General features: G+C 51.1%; 1 protein-coding gene across 1 annotated transcript in view; it reads right to left on the minus strand.

Annotated features, from left to right (window-relative positions):
* Positions 1–20,036, minus strand: part of LOC140428537 (uncharacterized) — a 154,268-nt gene that overhangs the window by 6,065 nt on the left and 128,167 nt on the right. Inside the window, exon 5 of the mRNA XM_072515113.1 lies at positions 12,275–12,783. Coding sequence (XP_072371214.1) covers positions 12,275–12,783 — 509 coding nt within the window. The remainder of the gene's footprint in view (positions 1–12,274; positions 12,784–20,036) is intronic.

Raw genomic sequence — 20,036 nt, forward strand, 5'->3', positions numbered from 1 at the left:
AGCACGGGGTTTGATACAGAGTAAAGCTCCCTCTACACTGTCCCCATCAAACACTCCCAGGACAGGTACAGCACGGGGTTAGACACAGAGTAAAGCTCCCTCTACACTGTCCCCATCAAACACTCCCAGGACAGGTACAGCACGGGGTTTGATACAGAGTAAAGCTCCCTCTACACTGTCCCCATCAAACACTCCCAGGACAGGTACAGCACGGGGTTAGACACAGAGTAAAGCTCCATCTACACTGTCCACATCAAACACTCCCAGGACAGGTACAGCACGGGGTTTGATACAGAGTAAAGCTCCCTCTACACTGTCCCCATCAAACACTCCCAGGACAGGTACAGCACGGGGTTACATACAGAGTAAAGCTCCCTCTACACTGTCCCCATCAAACACTCCCAGGACAGGTACATCACAGGGTTAGATACAGAGTAAAGCTCCCTCTATACTGTCCCCATCAAACACTCCCATGACAGGTACAGCACGGGGTTAGACACAGAGTAAAGCTCCCTCTACACTGTCCCCATCAAACACTCCCAGGACAGGTACAACACGGGGTTAGATACAAAGTAAAGCTCCCTCTACACTGTCCCCATCAAACACTCCCAGGACAGGTACAACACGGGGTTAGATACAGAGTAAAGCTCCATCTACACTGTCCCCATCAAACACTCCCAGGACAGGTACAGCACGGGGTTTGATACAGAGTAAAGCTCCATCTACACTGTCCCCATCAAACATTCCCAGGACAGGTACAACACGGGGTTAGATACAGAGTAAAGCTCCCTCTATACTGTCCCCATCAAACACTCCCAGGACAGGTACAGCACGGGGTTAGATACAGAGTAAAGCTCCATCTACACTGTCCCCATCAAACATTCCCAGGACAGGTACAACACAGGGTTAGATACAGAGTAAAGCTCCCTCTACACTGTCCCCATCAAACACTCCCAGGACAGGTACAGCACGGGGTTAGATACAGAGTAAAGCTCCCTCTACACTGTCCCCATCAAACACTCCCAGGACAGGTACATCACGGGGTTAGATACAGAGTAAAGCTCCCTCTATACTGTCCCCATCAAACACTCCCAGGACAGGTACAGCACGGGGTTAGACACAGAGTAAAGCTCCCTCTACACTGTCCCCATCAAACACTCCCAGGACAGGTACAGCACGGGGTTAGACACAGAGTAAAGCTCCCTCTACACTGTCCCCATCAAACATTCCCAGGACAGGTACAGCACGGGGTTAGATTCAGAGTAAAGCTCCCTCTACACTGTCCCCATCAAACACTCCCAGGACAGGTACAGCACGGGGATACATAAAGAGTAAAGCTCCCTCCACACTGTCCCCATCAAACACTCCCAGGACAGGTACAGCACGGGGTTACATACAGAGTAAAGCTCCCTCTACACTGTCCCCAACAAACACTCCCAGGACAGGTACAGCACGGGGCTAGATACAGAGTAAAGCCCCCTCTATACGTTCCCCATCAAACACTCCCAGGACAGTTACAGCACGGGGTTAGATACAGAGTAAAGCTCCCTCTACACTGTCCCCATCAAACATTCCCAGGACAGGTACAACACGGGGTTAGATACAGAGTAAAGCTCCCTCTACACTGTCCCCATCAAACACTTCCAGGACAGGTACAGCACGGGGTTAGATACAGAGTAAAGCTCCCTCTACACTGTCCCCATCAAACACTCCCAGGACAGGTACAGCACGGGGTTTGATACAGAGTAAAGCTCCCTCTACACTGTCCCCATCAAACACTCCCAGGACAGGTACAGCACGGGATTAGACACAGAGTAAAGCTCCCTCTACACTGTCCCCATCAAACACTCCCAGGGCAGGTACAGCACGGGGTTTGATACAGAGTAAAGCTCCCTCTACACTGTCCACATCAAACACTCCCAGGACAGGTACAGCACGGGGTTAGACACAGAGTAAAGCTCCCTCTACACTGTCCCCATCAAACACTCCCAGGACAGGTACAGCACGGGGTTTTATGCAGAGTAAAGTTCCCTCTACACTGTCCCCATCAAACACTCCCAGGACAGGTACAGCACGGGGTTACATACAGAGTAAAGCTCCCTCTACACCGTCCCCATCAAACACTCCCAGGACAGGTACAGCACGGGGTTAGATACAGAGTAAAGCTCCCTCTACACTGTCCCCATCAAACACTCCCAGGACAGGTACAGCACGGGGTTTGATACAGAGTAAAGCTCACTCTACACTGTCCCCATCAAACACTCCCAGGACAGGTACAGCACGGGGTTAGACACAGAGTAAAGCTCCCTCTACACTGTCCCCATCAAACACTCCCAGGACAGGTACAGCACGGGGTTTGATACAGAGTAAAGCTCCCTCTACACTGTCCCCATCAAACACTCCCAGGACAGGTACAGCACGGGGTTAGACACAGAGTAAAGCTCCCTCTACACTGTCCCCATCAAACATTCCCAGGACAGCTACAGCATGGGGTTAGATACAGAGTAAAGCTCCCTCTACACTGTCCCCATCAAACACTCCCAGGACAGGTACAGCACGGGGATACATACAGAGTAAAGCTCCCTCCACACTGTCCCCATCAAACACTCCCAGGGCAGGTACAGCACGGGGTTACATACAGAGTAAAGCTCCCTCTACACTGTCCCCAACAAACACTCCCAGGACAGGTACAGCACGGGGCTAGATACAGAGTAAAGCCCCCTCTATACTTTCCCCATCAAACACTCCCAGGACAGTTACAGCACGGGGCTAGATACAGAGTAAAGCTCCCTCTACACTGTCCCCATCAAACATTCCCAGGACAGGTACAACACGGGGTTAGATACAGAGTAAAGCTCCCTCTACACTGTCCCCATCAAACATTCCCAGGACAGGTACAACACGGGGTTAGATACAGAGTAAAGCTCCCTCTACACTGTCCCCATCAAACACTCCCAGGACAGGTACAGCACGGGGTTAGATACAGAGTAAAGCTCCCTCTACACTGTCCCCATCGAACACTCCCAGGACAGGTACAGCACGGGGTTTGATACAGAGTAAAGCTCCCTCTACACTGTCCCCATCAAACACTCCCAGGACAGGTACAGCACGGGGTTAGACACAGAGTAAAGCTCCCTCTACACTGTCCCCATCAAACACTCCCAGGACAGGTACAGCACGGGGTTTGATACAGAGTAAAGCTCCCTCTACACAGTCCCCAACAAACACTCCCAGGACAGGTACAGCATGGGGCTAGATACAGAGTAAAGCCCCCTCTATACTGTCCCCATCAAACACTCCCAGGACAGGTACAGCACGGGGTTAGATACAGAGTAAAGCTCCCTCTACACTGTCCCCATCAAACATTCCCAGGACAGGTACAACACGGGGTTAGATACAGAGTAAAGCTCACTCTACACTGTCCCCATCAAATACTCCCAGGACAGGTACAGCACGGGGTTAGATACAGAGTAAAGCTCCCTCTACACTGTCCCCATCAAACACTCCCAGGACAGGTACACCACGGGGTTTGATACAGAGTAAAGCTCCCTCTACACTGTCCCCATCAAACACTCCCAGGACAGGTACAGCACGGGGTTAGACACAGAGTAAAGTTCGCTCTACACTGTCCCCATCAAACACTACCAGGACAGGGACAGCACGGGGTTAGATACAGAGTAAATCTCTCTCCACACTATCCCCATCAGAGACGCCCAGGACAGGAACAGCTCGGGGTTTGATACAGAGTAAAGCTCCCTCTACACTGTCCCCATCAAACACTACCAGGACAGGGACAGCACGGGGTTAGAAACAGAGTAAAACTCCCTCTACACTGTCCCCATCAAACACTCCCACGACAGGTACAGCACGGGGTTAGATACAGAGTAAAGTTCCCTCTACACTGTCCCCATCAAACTCACCCAGGACAGGTCCAGATGGGGTTAGATACAGAGTAAAGCTCCCTCTGCACTGTCACCATCAAACACTCCCAGGATATATACAGCGCGGGGTTAGACACAGAGTAAAGCTCCCTCTACACTGTCCCCATCAAACACTCCCAGGACAGGTACAGATGGGTTTAGATACAGAGTGAAGCTCCCTCTGCACTGTCACCATCAAACACTCCCAGGACAGGTACAGCACAGGGTTAGATACAGAGTAAAGCTCCCTCTACACTGTCTCCGTCAAACACTCCCAGGACAGGTGCAGCACGGGGTTAGATACAGTGTAAAGCTCCCTCGACACTGTCTCCGTCAAACACTCCCAGGACAGGTACAGCACAGGGTTAGCTACAGAGTAAAACACCGTCTACACTGTCCCCATCAAACACTCCCAGGACAGGTACAGCACGGGGTTAGATACAGAGTAAAGCTCCCTCAACACTGTCCCCATCAAACACTCCCAGGACTGGTACAGCACAGGGTTAGATACAGAGTAAAGCTCCCTCTACACTGACCACATCAAACACTCCCAGGACAGGTACAGCACGGGGTTAGATACAGAATAAAGCTCCCTCTTCACTGTCCCCATCAAACACTCCCAGGACTGGTACAGCACAGGGTTAGATACAGAGTAAAGCTCCCTCTACACTGTCCCCACCAAACACTCCCAGGACAGTTACAGCTCGGGGTTAGATACAGAGGAAATCTCCCTCCACACTGTCCCCATCAAACACCCCCAGGACAGGTACAGCACGGGGTTAGATACAGAGTAAAGCTCCCTCTACACTGTCCCCTTCAAACACTCCCAGGACAGGTACATCACGGGGTTAGATACAGAGTAAAGCTCCCTATACACTGTCCCCATCAAACACGCCCAGGACAGGTACAGCACGGGGTTAGATACAGAGTAAAGCTCCCTCTACACTGTCCCCATGAAACACTCCCAGGACAGGTACTGCACGGGGTGAGATACAGAGTAAAGCTCCCTCTACACTGTCCCCATCAAACACTCCCAGGACAGGTACAGCACGGGGTTAGATACAGAGTAAATCTCCCGCTACACTATCCCCATCAAACACTCCCAGGACAGGTACTGCACGGGGTTAGAAACAGAGTAAAACTCCCTGTACACTGTCCCCATCAACACTCCCAGGACAGGTACAGCACGGGGTTAGATACAGAGTAAAGCTCCCTCTACACTGTCCCCATCAAACACTCCCAGGACAGGTACAGCACGGGGTTAGATACAGAGTAAAGCTCCCTCTACTCTGTCCCCATCAAACACTCCCAGGACAGGTACAGCACGGGGTTAGATACAGAGTAAAGCTCCCTATACACTGTCCCCATCAAACACTCCCAGGACAGGTACAGCACGGGGTTAGATACAGAGTAAAGCTCCCTCTACACTATCCCCATCAAACACTCCCAGGACAGGTACTGCACGGGGTTAGAAACAGAGTAAAACTCCCTGTACACTGTCCCCCTCAACACTCCCAGGACAGGTACAGCACAGGGTTAGATACAGAGTAAAGCTCCCTCTACACTGTCCCCATCAAACACACCCAGGTCAGGTACAGCACGGGGTTAGATACAGAGTAAAGCTCCCTATACACTGTCCCAATCAAACACTCCCAGGACAGGTACAGCACGGGGTTAGATACAGAGTAAAGCTCCCTCTACACTGTCCCCATCAAACACTCCCAGGACAGGTACAGCACGGTGTTAGATACAGAGTAAAGCTGCCTCTACACTATCCCCATCAAACACTCCCAGGACAGGTACTGCACGGGGTTAGAAACAGAGTAAAACTCCCTCTACACTGTCCCCATCAAACACTCCCAGGGCAGGTACAGCACGGGGTTAGATACAGAGTAAAGTTCCCTGTACACTGTCCCCATCAACACTCCCAGGACAGGTACAGCACAGGGTTAGATACAGAGTAAAGCTCCCTCTACACTGACCCATCAAACACACCCAGGACAGGTACAGATGGGGTTAGATACAGAGTAAAGCTCCCTCTGCACTGTCACCATCAAACACTCCCAGGACATATACAGCGCCGGGGTTAGATACAGAGAAAAGCTCCCTCTACACTGTCCCCAACAAACACTCCCAGGACAGGTACAGCACAGTGTTCGATACAGAGTAAAGCTCCCTCTACACTGTCTCCGTCAAACACTCCCAGGACAGGTGCAGCACAGGGTTAGATACAGAGTTATGCTCCCTTGACACTGTCTCCGTCAAACACTCCCAGGACAGGTACAGCACATGGTTAGCTAGAGAGTAAAACACCGTCTACACTGTCCCCATCAAACACTCCCAGGACAGGTACAACACGGGGTTAGATACAGAGTAAAGCTCCCTCTACCCTGTCCCCATCAAACACTCCCAGGACAGGTACAGCACAGGGTTAGATACAGAGTAAAGCTCCCTCTACACTGTCCACATCAAACACTCCCAGGACAGGTACAGCACAGGGTTAGATACAGAATAAAGATCCCTCTTCACTGTCCCCATCAAACACTCCCAGGACAGGTACAGCACAGGGTTAGATACAGAGTAAAGCTCCCTCTACACTGTCCCCATCAAACACTCCCAGGACAGGTACAGCACGGGGTAATATACAGAGTAAAGCTCCCTCTACACTGTCCCCATGAAACACTCCCAGGACAGGTACAGCACGGGGCTAGATACAGAGTAAGGCCCCCTCTACACTGTCCCCATCAAACACTCCCAGGACAGGTACAGCACGGGGTTAGATACAGAGCAAAGCTCCCTCTACACTGTCCCCATCAAACACTCCCAGGACAGGTACAGCACAGGGTTAGATACAGAGTAAAGCTCCCTCTACACTGTCCCCATCAAACACTCCCAGGACAGGTACAGCACGGGGTTAGATACAGAATAAAGCTCCCTCTTCACTGTCCCCATCAAACACTCCCAGGACAGGTACAGCACAGGGTTAGATACAGAGTAAAGCTCCCACTCCACTGTCCCCATCAAACACTTCCAGGACAGGTACAGCACGGGGTGAGATACAGAGTAAAGCTCCCTCTACACTGTCCCCTTCAAACACTCCAGGACAGGTACAGCACGGGGTTAGATACAGAGTAAAGCTCCCTCTACACTGTCCCCATCAAACACTCCCAGAACAGGTACAGCACGGGGCTAGATACAGAGCAAAGCCCCCTCTACACTGTCCCCATCAAACACTCCCAGGACACGTACAGCACGGGGTTAGATACAGAGTAAAGCTCCCTCTACACTGTCCCCATCAAACACTCCCAGGACAGGTACAGCACGGGGTTAGATACAGAGTAAATCTCCCTCTACACTGTCCCCATCAAACACTCCCAGGACAGGTACAGCACGGTGTTAGATACAGAGTAGAGCTGCCTCTACACTATCCCCATCAAACACTCCCAGGACAGGTACTGCACGGGGTTAGAAACAGAGTAAAACTCCCTCTACACTGTCCCCATCAAACACTCCCAGGGCAGGTACAGCACGGGGTTAGATACAGAGTAAAGTTCCCTGTACACTGTCCCCATCAACACTCCCAGGACAGGTACAGCACATGGTTAGATACAGAGTAAAGCTCCCTCTACACTGACCCATCAAACACTCCCAGGACAGGTACAACACGGGGTTAGATACAGAGTAAAGCTCCCTCTACCCTGTCCCCATCAAACACTCCCAGGACAGGTACAGCACAGGGTTAGATACAGAGTAAAGCTCCCTCTACACTGTCCCCTTCAAACACTCCCAGGACAGGTACAGCACAGGGTTAGATACAGAATAAAGATCCCTCTTCACTGTCCCCATCAAACACTCCCAGGACAGGTACAGCACAGGGTTAGATACAGAGTAAAGCTCCCTCTACACTGTCCCCATCAAACACTCCCAGGACAGGTACAGCATGGGGTGAGATACAGAGTAAAGCTACCTCTACACTGTCCCCTTCAAACACTCCCAGGACAGGTACAGCACGGGGTTAGATACAGAGTAAAGCTCCCTATACACTGTCCCCATCAAACACTCCCAGGACAGGTTCAGCACGGGGTTAGATACAGAGTAAAGCTCCCTCTACACTGTCCCCTTCAAACACTCCCAGGACAGGTACAGCACGGGGTTAGATACAGAGTAAAGCTCCCTCTACACTGTCCCCATCAAACACTCCCAGGACAGGTACAGCACGGGGTTAGATACAGAGTAAAGCTCCCTCTACACTGTCCCCATGAAACACTCCCAGGACAGGTACAGCACGGGGCTAGATACAGAGTAAAGCCCCCTCTACACTGTCCCCATCAAACACTCCCAGGACAGGTACAGCACGGGGTTAGATACAGAGCAAAGCTCCCTCTACACTGTCCCCATCAAACACTCCCAGGACAGGTACAGCACAGGGTTAGATACAGAGTAAAGCTCCCTCTACACTGTCCCCATCAAACACTCCCAGGACAGGTACAGCACGGGGTTAGATACAGAATAAAGCTCCCTCTTCACTGTCCCCATTAAACACTCCCAGGACAGGTACAGCACAGGGTTAGATACAGAGTAAATCTCCCACTACACTGTCCCCATCAAACACTTCCAGGACAGGTACAGCACGGGGTGAGATACAGAGTAAAGCTCCCTCTACACTGTCCCCTTCAAACACTCCAGGACAGGTACAGCACGGGGTTAGATACAGAGTAAAGCTCCCTCTACACTTTCCCCATCAAACACTCCCAGGACAGGTACAGCACGGGGCTAGATACAGAGTAAAGCCCCCTCTACACTGTCCCCATCAAACACTCCCAGGACAGGTACAGCACGGGGTTAGATACAGAGTAAAGCTCCCTCTACACGGTCCCCATCAAACACTCCCAGGACAGGTACAGCACGGGGTTAGATACAGAGTAAAGCTCCCTCTACACTGTCCCCATCAAACACTCCCAGGACAGGTACAGCACGGGGCTAGATACAGAGTAAAGCCCCCTCTACACTGTCCCCATCAAACACTCCCAGGACAGGTACAACACGGGGTTAGATACAGAGTAAAGCTCCCTCTACCCTGTCCCCATCAAACACTCCCAGGACAGGTACAGCACAGGGTTAGATACAGAGTAAAGCTCCCTCTACACTGTCCACATCAAACACTCCCAGGACAGGTACAGCACAGGGTTAGATACAGAATAAAGATCCCTCTTCACTGTCCCCATCAAACACTCCCAGGACAGGTACAGCACAGTGTTAGATACAGAGTAAAGCTCCCTCTACACTGTCCCCATCAAACACTCCCAGGACAGGTACAGCACGGGGTGAGATACAGAGTAAAGCTCCCTCTACACTGTCCCCTTCAAACACTCCCAGGACAGGTACAGCACGGGGTTAGACACAGAGTAAAGCTCCCTATACACTGTCCCCATCAAACACTCCCAGGACAGGTTCAGCACGGGGTTAGATACAGAGTAAAGCTCCCTCTACACTGTCCCCATCAAACACTCCCAGGACAGGTACAGCACGGGGTTAGATACAGAGTAAAGCTCCCTCTACACTGTCCCCATCAAACACTCCCAGGACAGGTACAGCACGGGGTTAGATACAGAGTAAAGCTCCCTCTACACTGTCCCCATGAAACACTCCCAGGACAGGTACAGCACGGGGCTAGATACAGAGTAAAGCCCCCTCTACACTGTCCCCATCAAACACTCCCAGGACAGGTACAGCACGGGGTTAGATACAGAGCAAAGCTCCCTCTACACTGTCCCCATCAAACACTCCCAGGACAGGTACAGCACAGGGTTAGATACAGAGTAAAGCTCCCTCTACACTGTCCCCATCAAACACTCCCAGGACAGGTACAGCACGGGGTTAGATACAGAGTAAAGCTCCCTCTACACTGTCCCCATCAAACACTCCCAGGACAGGTACAGCACGGGGTGAGATACAGAGTAAAGCTCCCTCTACACTGTCCCCTTCAAACACTCCCAGGACAGGTACAGCACGGGGTTAGACACAGAGTAAAGCTCCCTATACACTGTCCCCATCAAACACTCCCAGGACAGGTTCAGCACGGGGTTAGATACAGAGTAAAGCTCCCTCTACACTGTCCCCATCAAACACTCCCAGGACAGGTACAGCACGGGGTTAGATACAGAGTAAAGCTCCCTCTACACTGTCCCCATCAAACACTCCCAGGACAGGTACAGCACGGGGTTAGATACAGAGTAAAGCTCCCTCTACACTGTCCCCATGAAACACTCCCAGGACAGGTACAGCACAGGGCTAGATACAGAGTAAAGCCCCCTCTACACTGTCCCCATCAAACACTCCCAGGACAGGTACAGCACGGGGTTAGATACAGAGCAAAGCTCCCTCTACACTGTCCCCATCAAACACTCCCAGGACAGGTACAGCACAGGGTTAGATACAGAGTAAAGCTCCCTCTACACTGTCCCCATCAAACACTCCCAGGACAGGTACAGCACGGGGTTAGATACAGAATAAAGCTCCCTCTTCACTGTCCCCATCAAACACGCCCAGGACAGGAAAATGTAACTGGTCTGATTAGTAAGTTTGCAGACGACACAAAGGTTGGTGGAATTGCGGATAGCGATGAGGACTGTCTGAGGATACAGCAGGATTTAGATTGTCTGGAGACTTGGGCGGAGAGATGGCAGATGGAGTTTAACCTGGACAAATGTGAGGTAATGCATTTTGGAAGGGCTAATGCAGGTAGGGAATATACAGTGAATGGTAGAACCCTCAAGAGTATTGAAAGTCAAAGAGATCTAGGAGTACAGGTCCACAGATCACTGAAAGGGGCTACACAGGTGGAGAAGGTAGTCAAGAAGGCATATGGCATGCTTGCCTTCATTGGCCGGGGCATTGAGTATAAGAATTGGCAAGTCATGTTGCAGCTGTATAGAACCTTAGTTAGGCCACACTTGGAGTATAGTGTTCAATTCTGGTCGCCACACTACCAGAAGGATGTGGAGGCTTTAGAGAGGGTGCAGAAGAGATTTACCAGAATGTTGCCTGGTATGGAGGGCATAAGCTATGAGGAGCGATTGAATAAACTCGGTTTGTTCTCACTGGAACGAAGGAGGTTGAGGGGCGACCTGATAGAGGTATACAAAATTATGAGGGGCATAGACAGAGTGGATAGTCAGAGGCTTTTCCCCAGGGTAGAGGGGTCAATTACTAGGGGGCATAGGTTTAAGGTGAGAGGGGCAAAGTTTAGAGTAGATGTACGAGGCAAGTTTTTTTACGCAGAGGGTAGTGGGTGCCTGGAACTCACTACCGGAGGAGGTAGTGGAGGCAGGGACGATAGGGACATTTAAGGGGCATCTTGACAAATATATGAATAGGATGGGAATAGAAGGATACGGACCCAGGAAGTGTAGAAGATTGTAGTTTAGTCGGGCAGTATGGTCGGCACGGGCTTGGAGGGCCGAAGGGCCTGTTCCTGTGCTGTACATTTCTTTGTTCTTTGTTCTTTGTTGACAGGTACAGCACAGGGTTAGATACAGAGTAAAGCTCCCACTACACTGTCCCCATCAAACACTTCCAGGACAGGTACAGCACGGGGTGAGATACAGAGTAAAGCTCCCTCTACACTGTCCCCTTCAAACACTCCAGGACAGGTACAGCACGGGCATAGATACAGAGTAAAGCTCCCTCTACACTTTCCCCATCAAACACTCCCAGGACAGGTACAGCACGGGGCTAGATACAGAGTAAAGCCCCCTCTACACTGTCCCCATCAAACACTCCCAGGACAGGTACAGCACGGGGTTAGATACAGAGTAAAGCTCCCTCTACACGGTCCCCATCAAACACTCCCAGGACAGGTACGGCACGGGGTTAGATACAGAGTAAAGCTCCCGCTACACTGTCCCCATCAGACACTCCCAGGACAGGTACAGCACGGGGCTAGATACAGAGTAAAGCCCCCTCTACACTGTCCCCATCAAACACTCCCAGGACAGGTACAGCACGGGGTTAGATACAGAGTAAAGCTCCCTCTACACTGTCCCCATCAAACACTCTCTGGACAGGTACAGCACGGGTTTAGATACAGAGTAAAGCTCCCTCTACAATGTCCCCATCAAACACTCCCAGGACAGGTACAGCACGGAGTTAGATACAGAGTAAAGCTCCCTCTACACTGTCCCCATCAAACACTCCCAGGACAGGAACTGCACGGTGTTAGATACATGAGGAGCGTTGAAGAAAAACGGGGGGAGAGGAGAAATGTGGGAAAGGGAATGGGAAAGAGCGGTAATGGGAAAACCCTGGGTTTCTGAGATGAGGATACATACAGCTCCTTGTAATTGAATTCTAACCTTGGTGTCGGACGACTCACTGCCCACAACATCATAGTCATCGTCGTCAGGGAAACATTTCTCAGGGATGGGCGGTGGCTCCTGCTCACACTCCACCTCCTCCAGAGCTGACGGAGGAACAGGAAGATCCCGTGGGGAGATTTCCTTTGGTTTTTTGCTGATTCTGGCGTAGACGGGTGGCATTTTCTCCGACTGGGCGCCTGCCTCCCCCTTGCCAACGTAATCCTCAATGACCAACTCCACCATGGGCGCCTGCGGGCTGAACTGGTTGGAAGCTGCGTAAGGCGGTTCGAAGGCGTCCTCTCCGAGTTGCTTCTGGGTGGCAGCTGCCAGCTCATTGGCTGTCTGGTACACAGGGTCGCCCGTCCCGTTGGAGTGCTCCTTACTGAGAGGGGCATTGGGAATCTGTGGCAGGGCCCTGCTGTGTTGAGATGGGCTGTCTCCGTCGTCTTGTGTGCCAGTCACATGCATGTCCTTCTGCCAACTCACTTTCCGTGATCCTGGGGCACCTGTGAGGGTCCGGGAGTGAGGGCAAATGTGAAATAAACACCAGTGTGTCACATCCTTAATCGGACAGGCAAGGGGCTGCTTTAGCACACAGGGCTAAATCGCTGGCTTTGAAAGCAGACCAAGGCAGCCCAGCAGCACGGTTCAATTCCCGTACCGGCCTCCCCGAACAGGCGCCGGAATGTGGTGACTAGGGGCTTTTCACAGTAACTTCATTTGAAGCCTACTTGTGACAATAAGCGATGAAAGAAAGGCTGCTGGATTCTCCGTCGGCGGGATCGTCCGCTCCGCCAGCAACGCTCCCACGCCCGCGGGTTTCCCGAAGGCGTGGGGGAGGCCACAATGGGAAACCCCATTGGCCGGCTGCCTGGATGGAGAGTCGGAGCAGCCGGGACGGAGAATCCCGCCCAGGGACCCAAGCCTCATCATATCACAAAGCTCTTCACAGACAAGAACCTACTTCAGAGGCCCCTGCCTCTTCAAATAAATCATTTAAAACTGGCTTTAATTTAGGTGACAGAGAGTTCCGAGCGGCCGCTTGCTGATCTGGGACTGGCAATCCAGCAAGGGCGAAGCGGCCTGCGTTCTGAAAAGGCAACCAGCTGTTCACAGATTCTGCCTGTGAAGCAACGTCTGCAAACATCAGAATACATCTGTCTAATTTTTCACCGGAACAAGACAGAGGGAGGACAGTGCAAACCAGAGACAGAACGACAGAGCACAGAGCAAACCAGAGAGAGAATGACAGAGCACACAGCAAACCAGGGAGAGAATGACAGAGCACAGAGCAAACCAGGGAGAGAATGACAGAGCACAGAGCAAACCACGGAGAGAATGACAGAGCACAGAGCAAACTAGAGACAGAATGACAGAGCACAGAGCAAACCGGGGAGAGAATGATAGAGCACAGAGGAAACCACGGAGAGAATGACAGAGCACAGAGCAAACCAGAGACAGAATGACAGAGCACATAGCAAACCAGGGAGAGAATGACAGAGCACAGAGCAAACCAGGGAGAGAATGACAGAGCACAGAGCAAACCAGAGACAGAGTGACTGAGAACAGAGCAAACCGGGAGAGAATGACAGAGCACAAAGCAAACCGTGGAGAGAATGACAGAGCACAGAGCAAACAGGGAGAGAATGACAGAGCACAGAGCAAACCGGGGAGAGAATGACAGAGCACAGAGCAAACCAGGGAGAGAATGATAGAGCACCGAGCAAACCAGGGAGAGAATGACAGAGCACAGAGTAAACCAGAGAGATAATGACAGAGCACAGAGCAAACCGGGGAGAGAATAACAGAGCACAGAGCAAACCAGAGACAGAACAGCAGAGCACAGAGCAAACCAGAGCGAGAATGACAGAGCACACAGAAAACCAGGGAGAGAATGACAGAGTACAGAGCAAACCAGGGAGAGAATGACAGAGCACAGAGCAAAACACGGAGAGAATGACAGAGCACAGAGCAAACTAGAGACAGAATGACAGAGCACAGAGCAAACCGGGGAGAGAATGATAGAGCACAGAGCAAACCACGGAGAGAATGACAGAGCACAGAGCAAACCAGAGACAGAATGACAGAGCACAGAGCAAACCAGGGAGAGAATGACTGAGCACAGAGCAAACCAGAGACAAAATGACTGAGCACAGAGCAAACCGGGAGAGAATGACAGAGCACAGAGCAAACCGGGGAGAGAATGACAGAGCACAGAGCAAACCGGGAGAGAATGACAGAGCACAGAGCAAACAGGGGAGAGAATGACAGAGCACAGAGCAAACCAGGGAGAGAATGACAGAGCACACAGCAAACCAGGGAGAGAATGACTGAACATAGAGCAAACCAGAGAGAGAATGACAGAGCACAGAGCAAACCGGGGAGAGAATGACAGAGCACAGAGCAAACCAGGGAGAGAATGACTGAGCACAGAGCAAACCAGGGATGGAATGACAGAGCACAGAGCAAACCGGGGAGAGAATGACAGAGCACAGAGCAAACCAGAGAGAGAATGACAGAGCACAGAGCAAACCAGAGAGAGAATGACAGAGCACAGAGCAAACCAGAGAGTGAATGACAGAGCACAATGCAAACCAGAGAGAGAATGACTGAGCACAGAGAAAACCGGGGATAGAATGACAGAGCACAGAGCAAACCAGGGAGAGAATGACTGAGCACAGAGCAAACCACGGAGAGAATGACAGAGCACAGAGCAAACCGGGGAGCGAATTACAGAGCACAGAGCAAACCAGAGACAGAATGACAGAGCACAGAGCAAACCAGAGAGAGAATGATAGAGCACAGAGCAAACCGGTGATAGAATGACAGAGCACAGAGCAAACCAGGGAGAGAATGACAGAGCACAGAGCAAACCACTGAGAGAATGACAGAGCACAGAGCAAACCGGGGAGAGAATGACAGAGCACAGAGCAAACCGGGGAGAGAATGACAGAGCACAGAGCAAACTAGAGACAGAATGACAGAGCACAGAGCAAACAGGGGAGAGAATGATAGAGCACAGAGGAAACCACGGAGAGAATGACAGAGCACAGAGCAAACCATAGACAGAATGACAGAGCACAGAGCAAACCAGGGAGAGAATGACAGAGCACAGAGCAAACCAGAGACAGAGTGACTGAGCACAGAGCAAACCGGGAGAGAATGACAGACCACAGAGCAAACCATGGAGAGAATGACAGAGCACAGAGCAAACCGGGAGAGAATGACAGAGCACAGAGCAAACCGGGGAGAGAATGACAGAGCACAGAGCAAACCAGGGAGAGAATGATAGAGCACAGAGCAAACCGGGGAGAGAATGACAGAGCACAGAGTAAACCAGAGAGAGAATGACAGAGCACAGAGCAAACCGGGGAGAGAATAACAGAGCACAGAGCAAACGAGGGAGAGTATGACAGAGCACAGAGCAAAACACGGAGAGAATGACAGAGCACTGAGCGAACTAGAGACAGAATGACAGAGCACAGAGCAATCCGGGGAGAGAATGATAGAGCACAGAGCAAACCACGGAGAGAATGACAGAGCACAGAGCAAACCAGAGACAGAATGACAGAGCACAGAGCAAACCAGGGAGAGAATGACAGAGCACAGAGCAAAGCAGGGAGAGAATGACAGAGCACAGAGCAAACCAGAGACAGAATGACTGAGCACAGAGCAAACCACGGAGAGAATGACAGAGCACAGAGCAAACTAGAGACAGAATGACAGAGCACAGAGCAAACCGGGGAGAGAATGATAGAGCACAGAGGAAACCACGGAGAGAATGACAGAGCACAGAGCAAACCAGAGACAGAATGACAGAGCACAGAGCAAACCAGGGAGAGAATGACAGAGCACAGAGCAAACCAGGGAGAGAATGACAGAGCACAGAGCAAACCAGACAGAGTGACTGAGCACAGAGCAAACCGGGAGAGAATGACAGACCACAGAGCAAACCATGGAGAGAATGACAGAGCACAGAGCAAACCGGGAGAGAATGACAGAGCACAGAGCAAACCGGTGAGAGAATGACAGAGCACAGAGCAAACCAGGGAGAGAATGATAGAGCACAGAGCAAACCGGGGAGAGAATGACAGAGCACAGAGTAAACCAGAGAGAGAATGACAGAGCACAGAGCAAACCGGGGAGAGAATAACAGAGCACAGAGCAAACAAGAGACAGAACGGCAGAGCACCGAGCAAACCAGAGAGAGAATGACAGAGCACACAGCAAACCAGGGAGAGAATGACAGAGTACAGAGCAAACCAGGGAGAGTATGACAGAGCACAGAGCAAAACACGGAGAGAATGACAGAGCACTGAGCGAACTAGAGACAGAATGACAGAGCACAGAGCAATCTGGGGAGAGAATGATAGAGCACAGAGCAAACCACGGAGAGAATGACAGAGCACAGAGCAAACCAGAGACAGAATGACAGAGCACAGAGCAAACCAGGGAGAGAATGATAGAGCACAGAGCAAACCAGGGAGAGAATGACAGAGCACAGAGCAAACCAGAGACAGAATGACTGAGCACAGAGCAAACCGGGAGAGAATGACAGAGCACAGAGCAAACCGGGGAGAGAATGACAGAGCACAGAGCAAACCGGGAGAGAATGACAGAGCACAGAGAAAACAGGGGAGAGAATGATAGAGCACAGAGAAAACCAGGGAGAGAATGACAGAGCACAGAGCAAACCAGGGAGAGAATGACTGAACATAGAGCAAACCAGAGAGAGAATGACAGAGCACAGAGCAATCCGGGGAGAGAATGACAGAGCACAGAGCAAACCAGAGAGAGAATGACAGAGCACAGAGCAAACCATGGAGAGAATGACAGAGCACAGAGCAAACCAGAGACAGAATGACAGAGCACAGAGCAAACCAGGGAGAGAATGACAGAGCACAGAGCAAAGCAGGGAGAGAATGACAGAGCACAGAGCAAACCGGGGAGAGAATGACAGAGCACAGAGCAAACCGGGAGAGAATGACAGAGCACAGAGAAAACAGGGGAGAGAATGATAGAGCACAGAGAAAACCAGGGAGAGAATGACAGAGCACAGAGCAAACCAGGGAGAGAATGACTGAACATAGAGCAAACCAGAGAGAGAATGACAGAGCACAGAGCAATCCGGGGAGAGAATGACAGAGCACAGAGCAAACCAGAGAGAGAATGACAGAGCACAGAGCAAACCGGGGAGAGAATGACAGAGCACAGAGTAAACCAGAGAGAGAATGACAGAGCACAGAGCAAACCAGAGAGAGAATGATAGAGCACAGATCAAACCGGGGAGAGAATGACAGAGCACAGAGTAAACCAGAGAGAGAATGACAGAGCACAGAGCAAACCAGACAGAGTGACTGAGCACAGAGCAAACCGGGAGAGAATGACAGACCACAGAGCAAACCATGGAGAGAATGACAGAGCACAGAGCAAACCGGGAGAGAATGACAGAGCACAGAGCAAACCAGGGAGAGAATGATAGAGCACAGAGCAAACCGGGGAGAGAATGACAGAGCACAGAGTAAACCAGAGAGAGAATGACAGAGCACAGAGCAAACCGGGGAGAGAATAACAGAGCACAGAGCAAACAAGAGACAGAACGGCAGAGCACCGAGCAAACCAGAGAGAGAATGACATAGCACACAGCAAACCAGGGAGAGAATGACAGAGTACAGAGCAAACCAGGGAGAGTATGACAGAGCACAGAGCAAAACACGGAGAGAATGACAGAGCACTGAGCGAACTAGAGACAGAATGACAGAGCACAGAGCAATCTGGGGAGAGAATGATAGAGCACAGAGCAAACCACGGAGAGAATGACAGAGCACAGAGCAAACCAGAGACAGAATGACAGAGCACAGAGCAAACCAGGGAGAGAATGATAGAGCACAGAGCAAACAAGGGAGAGAATGACAGAGCACAGAGCAAACCAGAGACAGAATGACTGAGCACAGAGCAAACCGGGAGAGAATGACAGAGCACAGAGCAAACCGGGGAGAGAATGACAGAGCACAGAGCAAACCGGGAGAGAATGACAGAGCACAGAGAAAACAGGGGAGAGAATGATAGAGCACAGAGAAAACCAGGGAGAGAATGACAGAGCACAGAGCAAACCAGGGAGAGAATGACTGAACATAGAGCAAACCAGAGAGAGAATGACAGAGCACAGAGCAATCCGGGGAGAGAATGACAGAGCACAGAGCAAACCAGAGAGAGAATGACAGAGCACAGAGCAAACCGGGGAGAGAATGACAGAGCACAGAGTAAACCAGAGAGAGAATGACAGAGCACAGAGCAAACCAGAGAGAGAATGATAGAGCACAGATCAAACCGGGGAGAGAATGACAGAGCACAGAGTAAACCAGAGAGAGAATGACAGAGCACAGAGCAAACCATGGAGAGAATGACAGAGCACAGAGCAAACCAGAGACAGAATGACAGAGCACAGAGCAAACCAGGGAGAGAATGACAGAGCACAGAGCAAAGCAGGGAGAGAATGACAGAGCACAGAGCAAACCGGGGAGAGAATGACAGAGCACAGAGCAAACCGGGAGAGAATGACAGAGCACAGAGAAAACAGGGGAGAGAATGATAGAGCACAGAGAAAACCAGGGAGAGAATGACAGAGCACAGAGCAAACCAGGGAGAGAATGACTGAACATAGAGCAAACCAGAGAGAGAATGACAGAGCACAGAGCAATCCGGGGAGAGAATGACAGAGCACAGAGCAAACCAGAGAGAGAATGACAGAGCACAGAGCAAACCGGGGAGAGAATGACAGAGCACAGAGTAAACCAGAGAGAGAATGACAGAGCACAGAGCAAACCAGAGAGAGAATGATAGAGCACAGATCAAACCGGGGAGAGAATGACAGAGCACAGAGTAAACCAGAGAGAGAATGACAGAGCACAGAGCAAACCATGGAGAGAATGACAGAGCACAGAGCAAACCAGAGACAGAATGACAGAGCACAGAGCAAACCAGGGAGAGAATGACAGAGCACAGAGCAAAGCAGGGAGAGAATGACAGAGCACAGAGCAAACCAGAGACAGAATGACTGAGCACAGAGCAAACCACGGAGAGAATGACAGAGCACAGAGCAAACTAGAGACAGAATGACAGAGCACAGAGCAAACCGGGGAGAGAATGATAGAGCACAGAGGAAACCATGGAGAGAATGACAGAGCACAGAGCAAACCAGAGACAGAATGACAGAGCACAGAGCAAACCAGGGAGAGAATGACAGAGCACAGAGCAAACCAGGGAGAGAATGACAGAGCACAGAGCAAACCAGACAGAGTGACTGAGCACAGAGCAAACCGGGAGAGAATGACAGACCACAGAGCAAACCATGGAGAGAATGACAGAGCACAGAGCAAACCGGGAGAGAATGACAGAGCACAGAGCAAACCGGTGAGAGAATGACAGAGCACAGAGCAAACCAGGGAGAGAATGATAGAGCACAGAGCAAACCGGGGAGAGAATGACAGAGCACAGAGTAAACCAGAGAGAGAATGACAGAGCACAGAGCAAACCGGGGAGAGAATAACAGAGCACAGAGCAAACAAAAGACAGAACGGCAGAGCACCGAGCAAACCAGAGAGAGAATGACAGAGCACACAGCAAACCAGGGAGAGAATGACAGAGTACAGAGCAAACCAGGGAGAGTATGACAGAGCACAGAGCAAAACACGGAGAGACTGACAGAGCACTGAGCGAACTAGAGACAGAATGACAGAGCACAGAGCAATCTGGGGAG

Source organism: Scyliorhinus torazame, chromosome 1 (genome assembly GCF_047496885.1).
Source record: "Scyliorhinus torazame isolate Kashiwa2021f chromosome 1, sScyTor2.1, whole genome shotgun sequence".
Classification (NCBI taxonomy): Eukaryota; Metazoa; Chordata; class Chondrichthyes; order Carcharhiniformes; family Scyliorhinidae; genus Scyliorhinus; species Scyliorhinus torazame.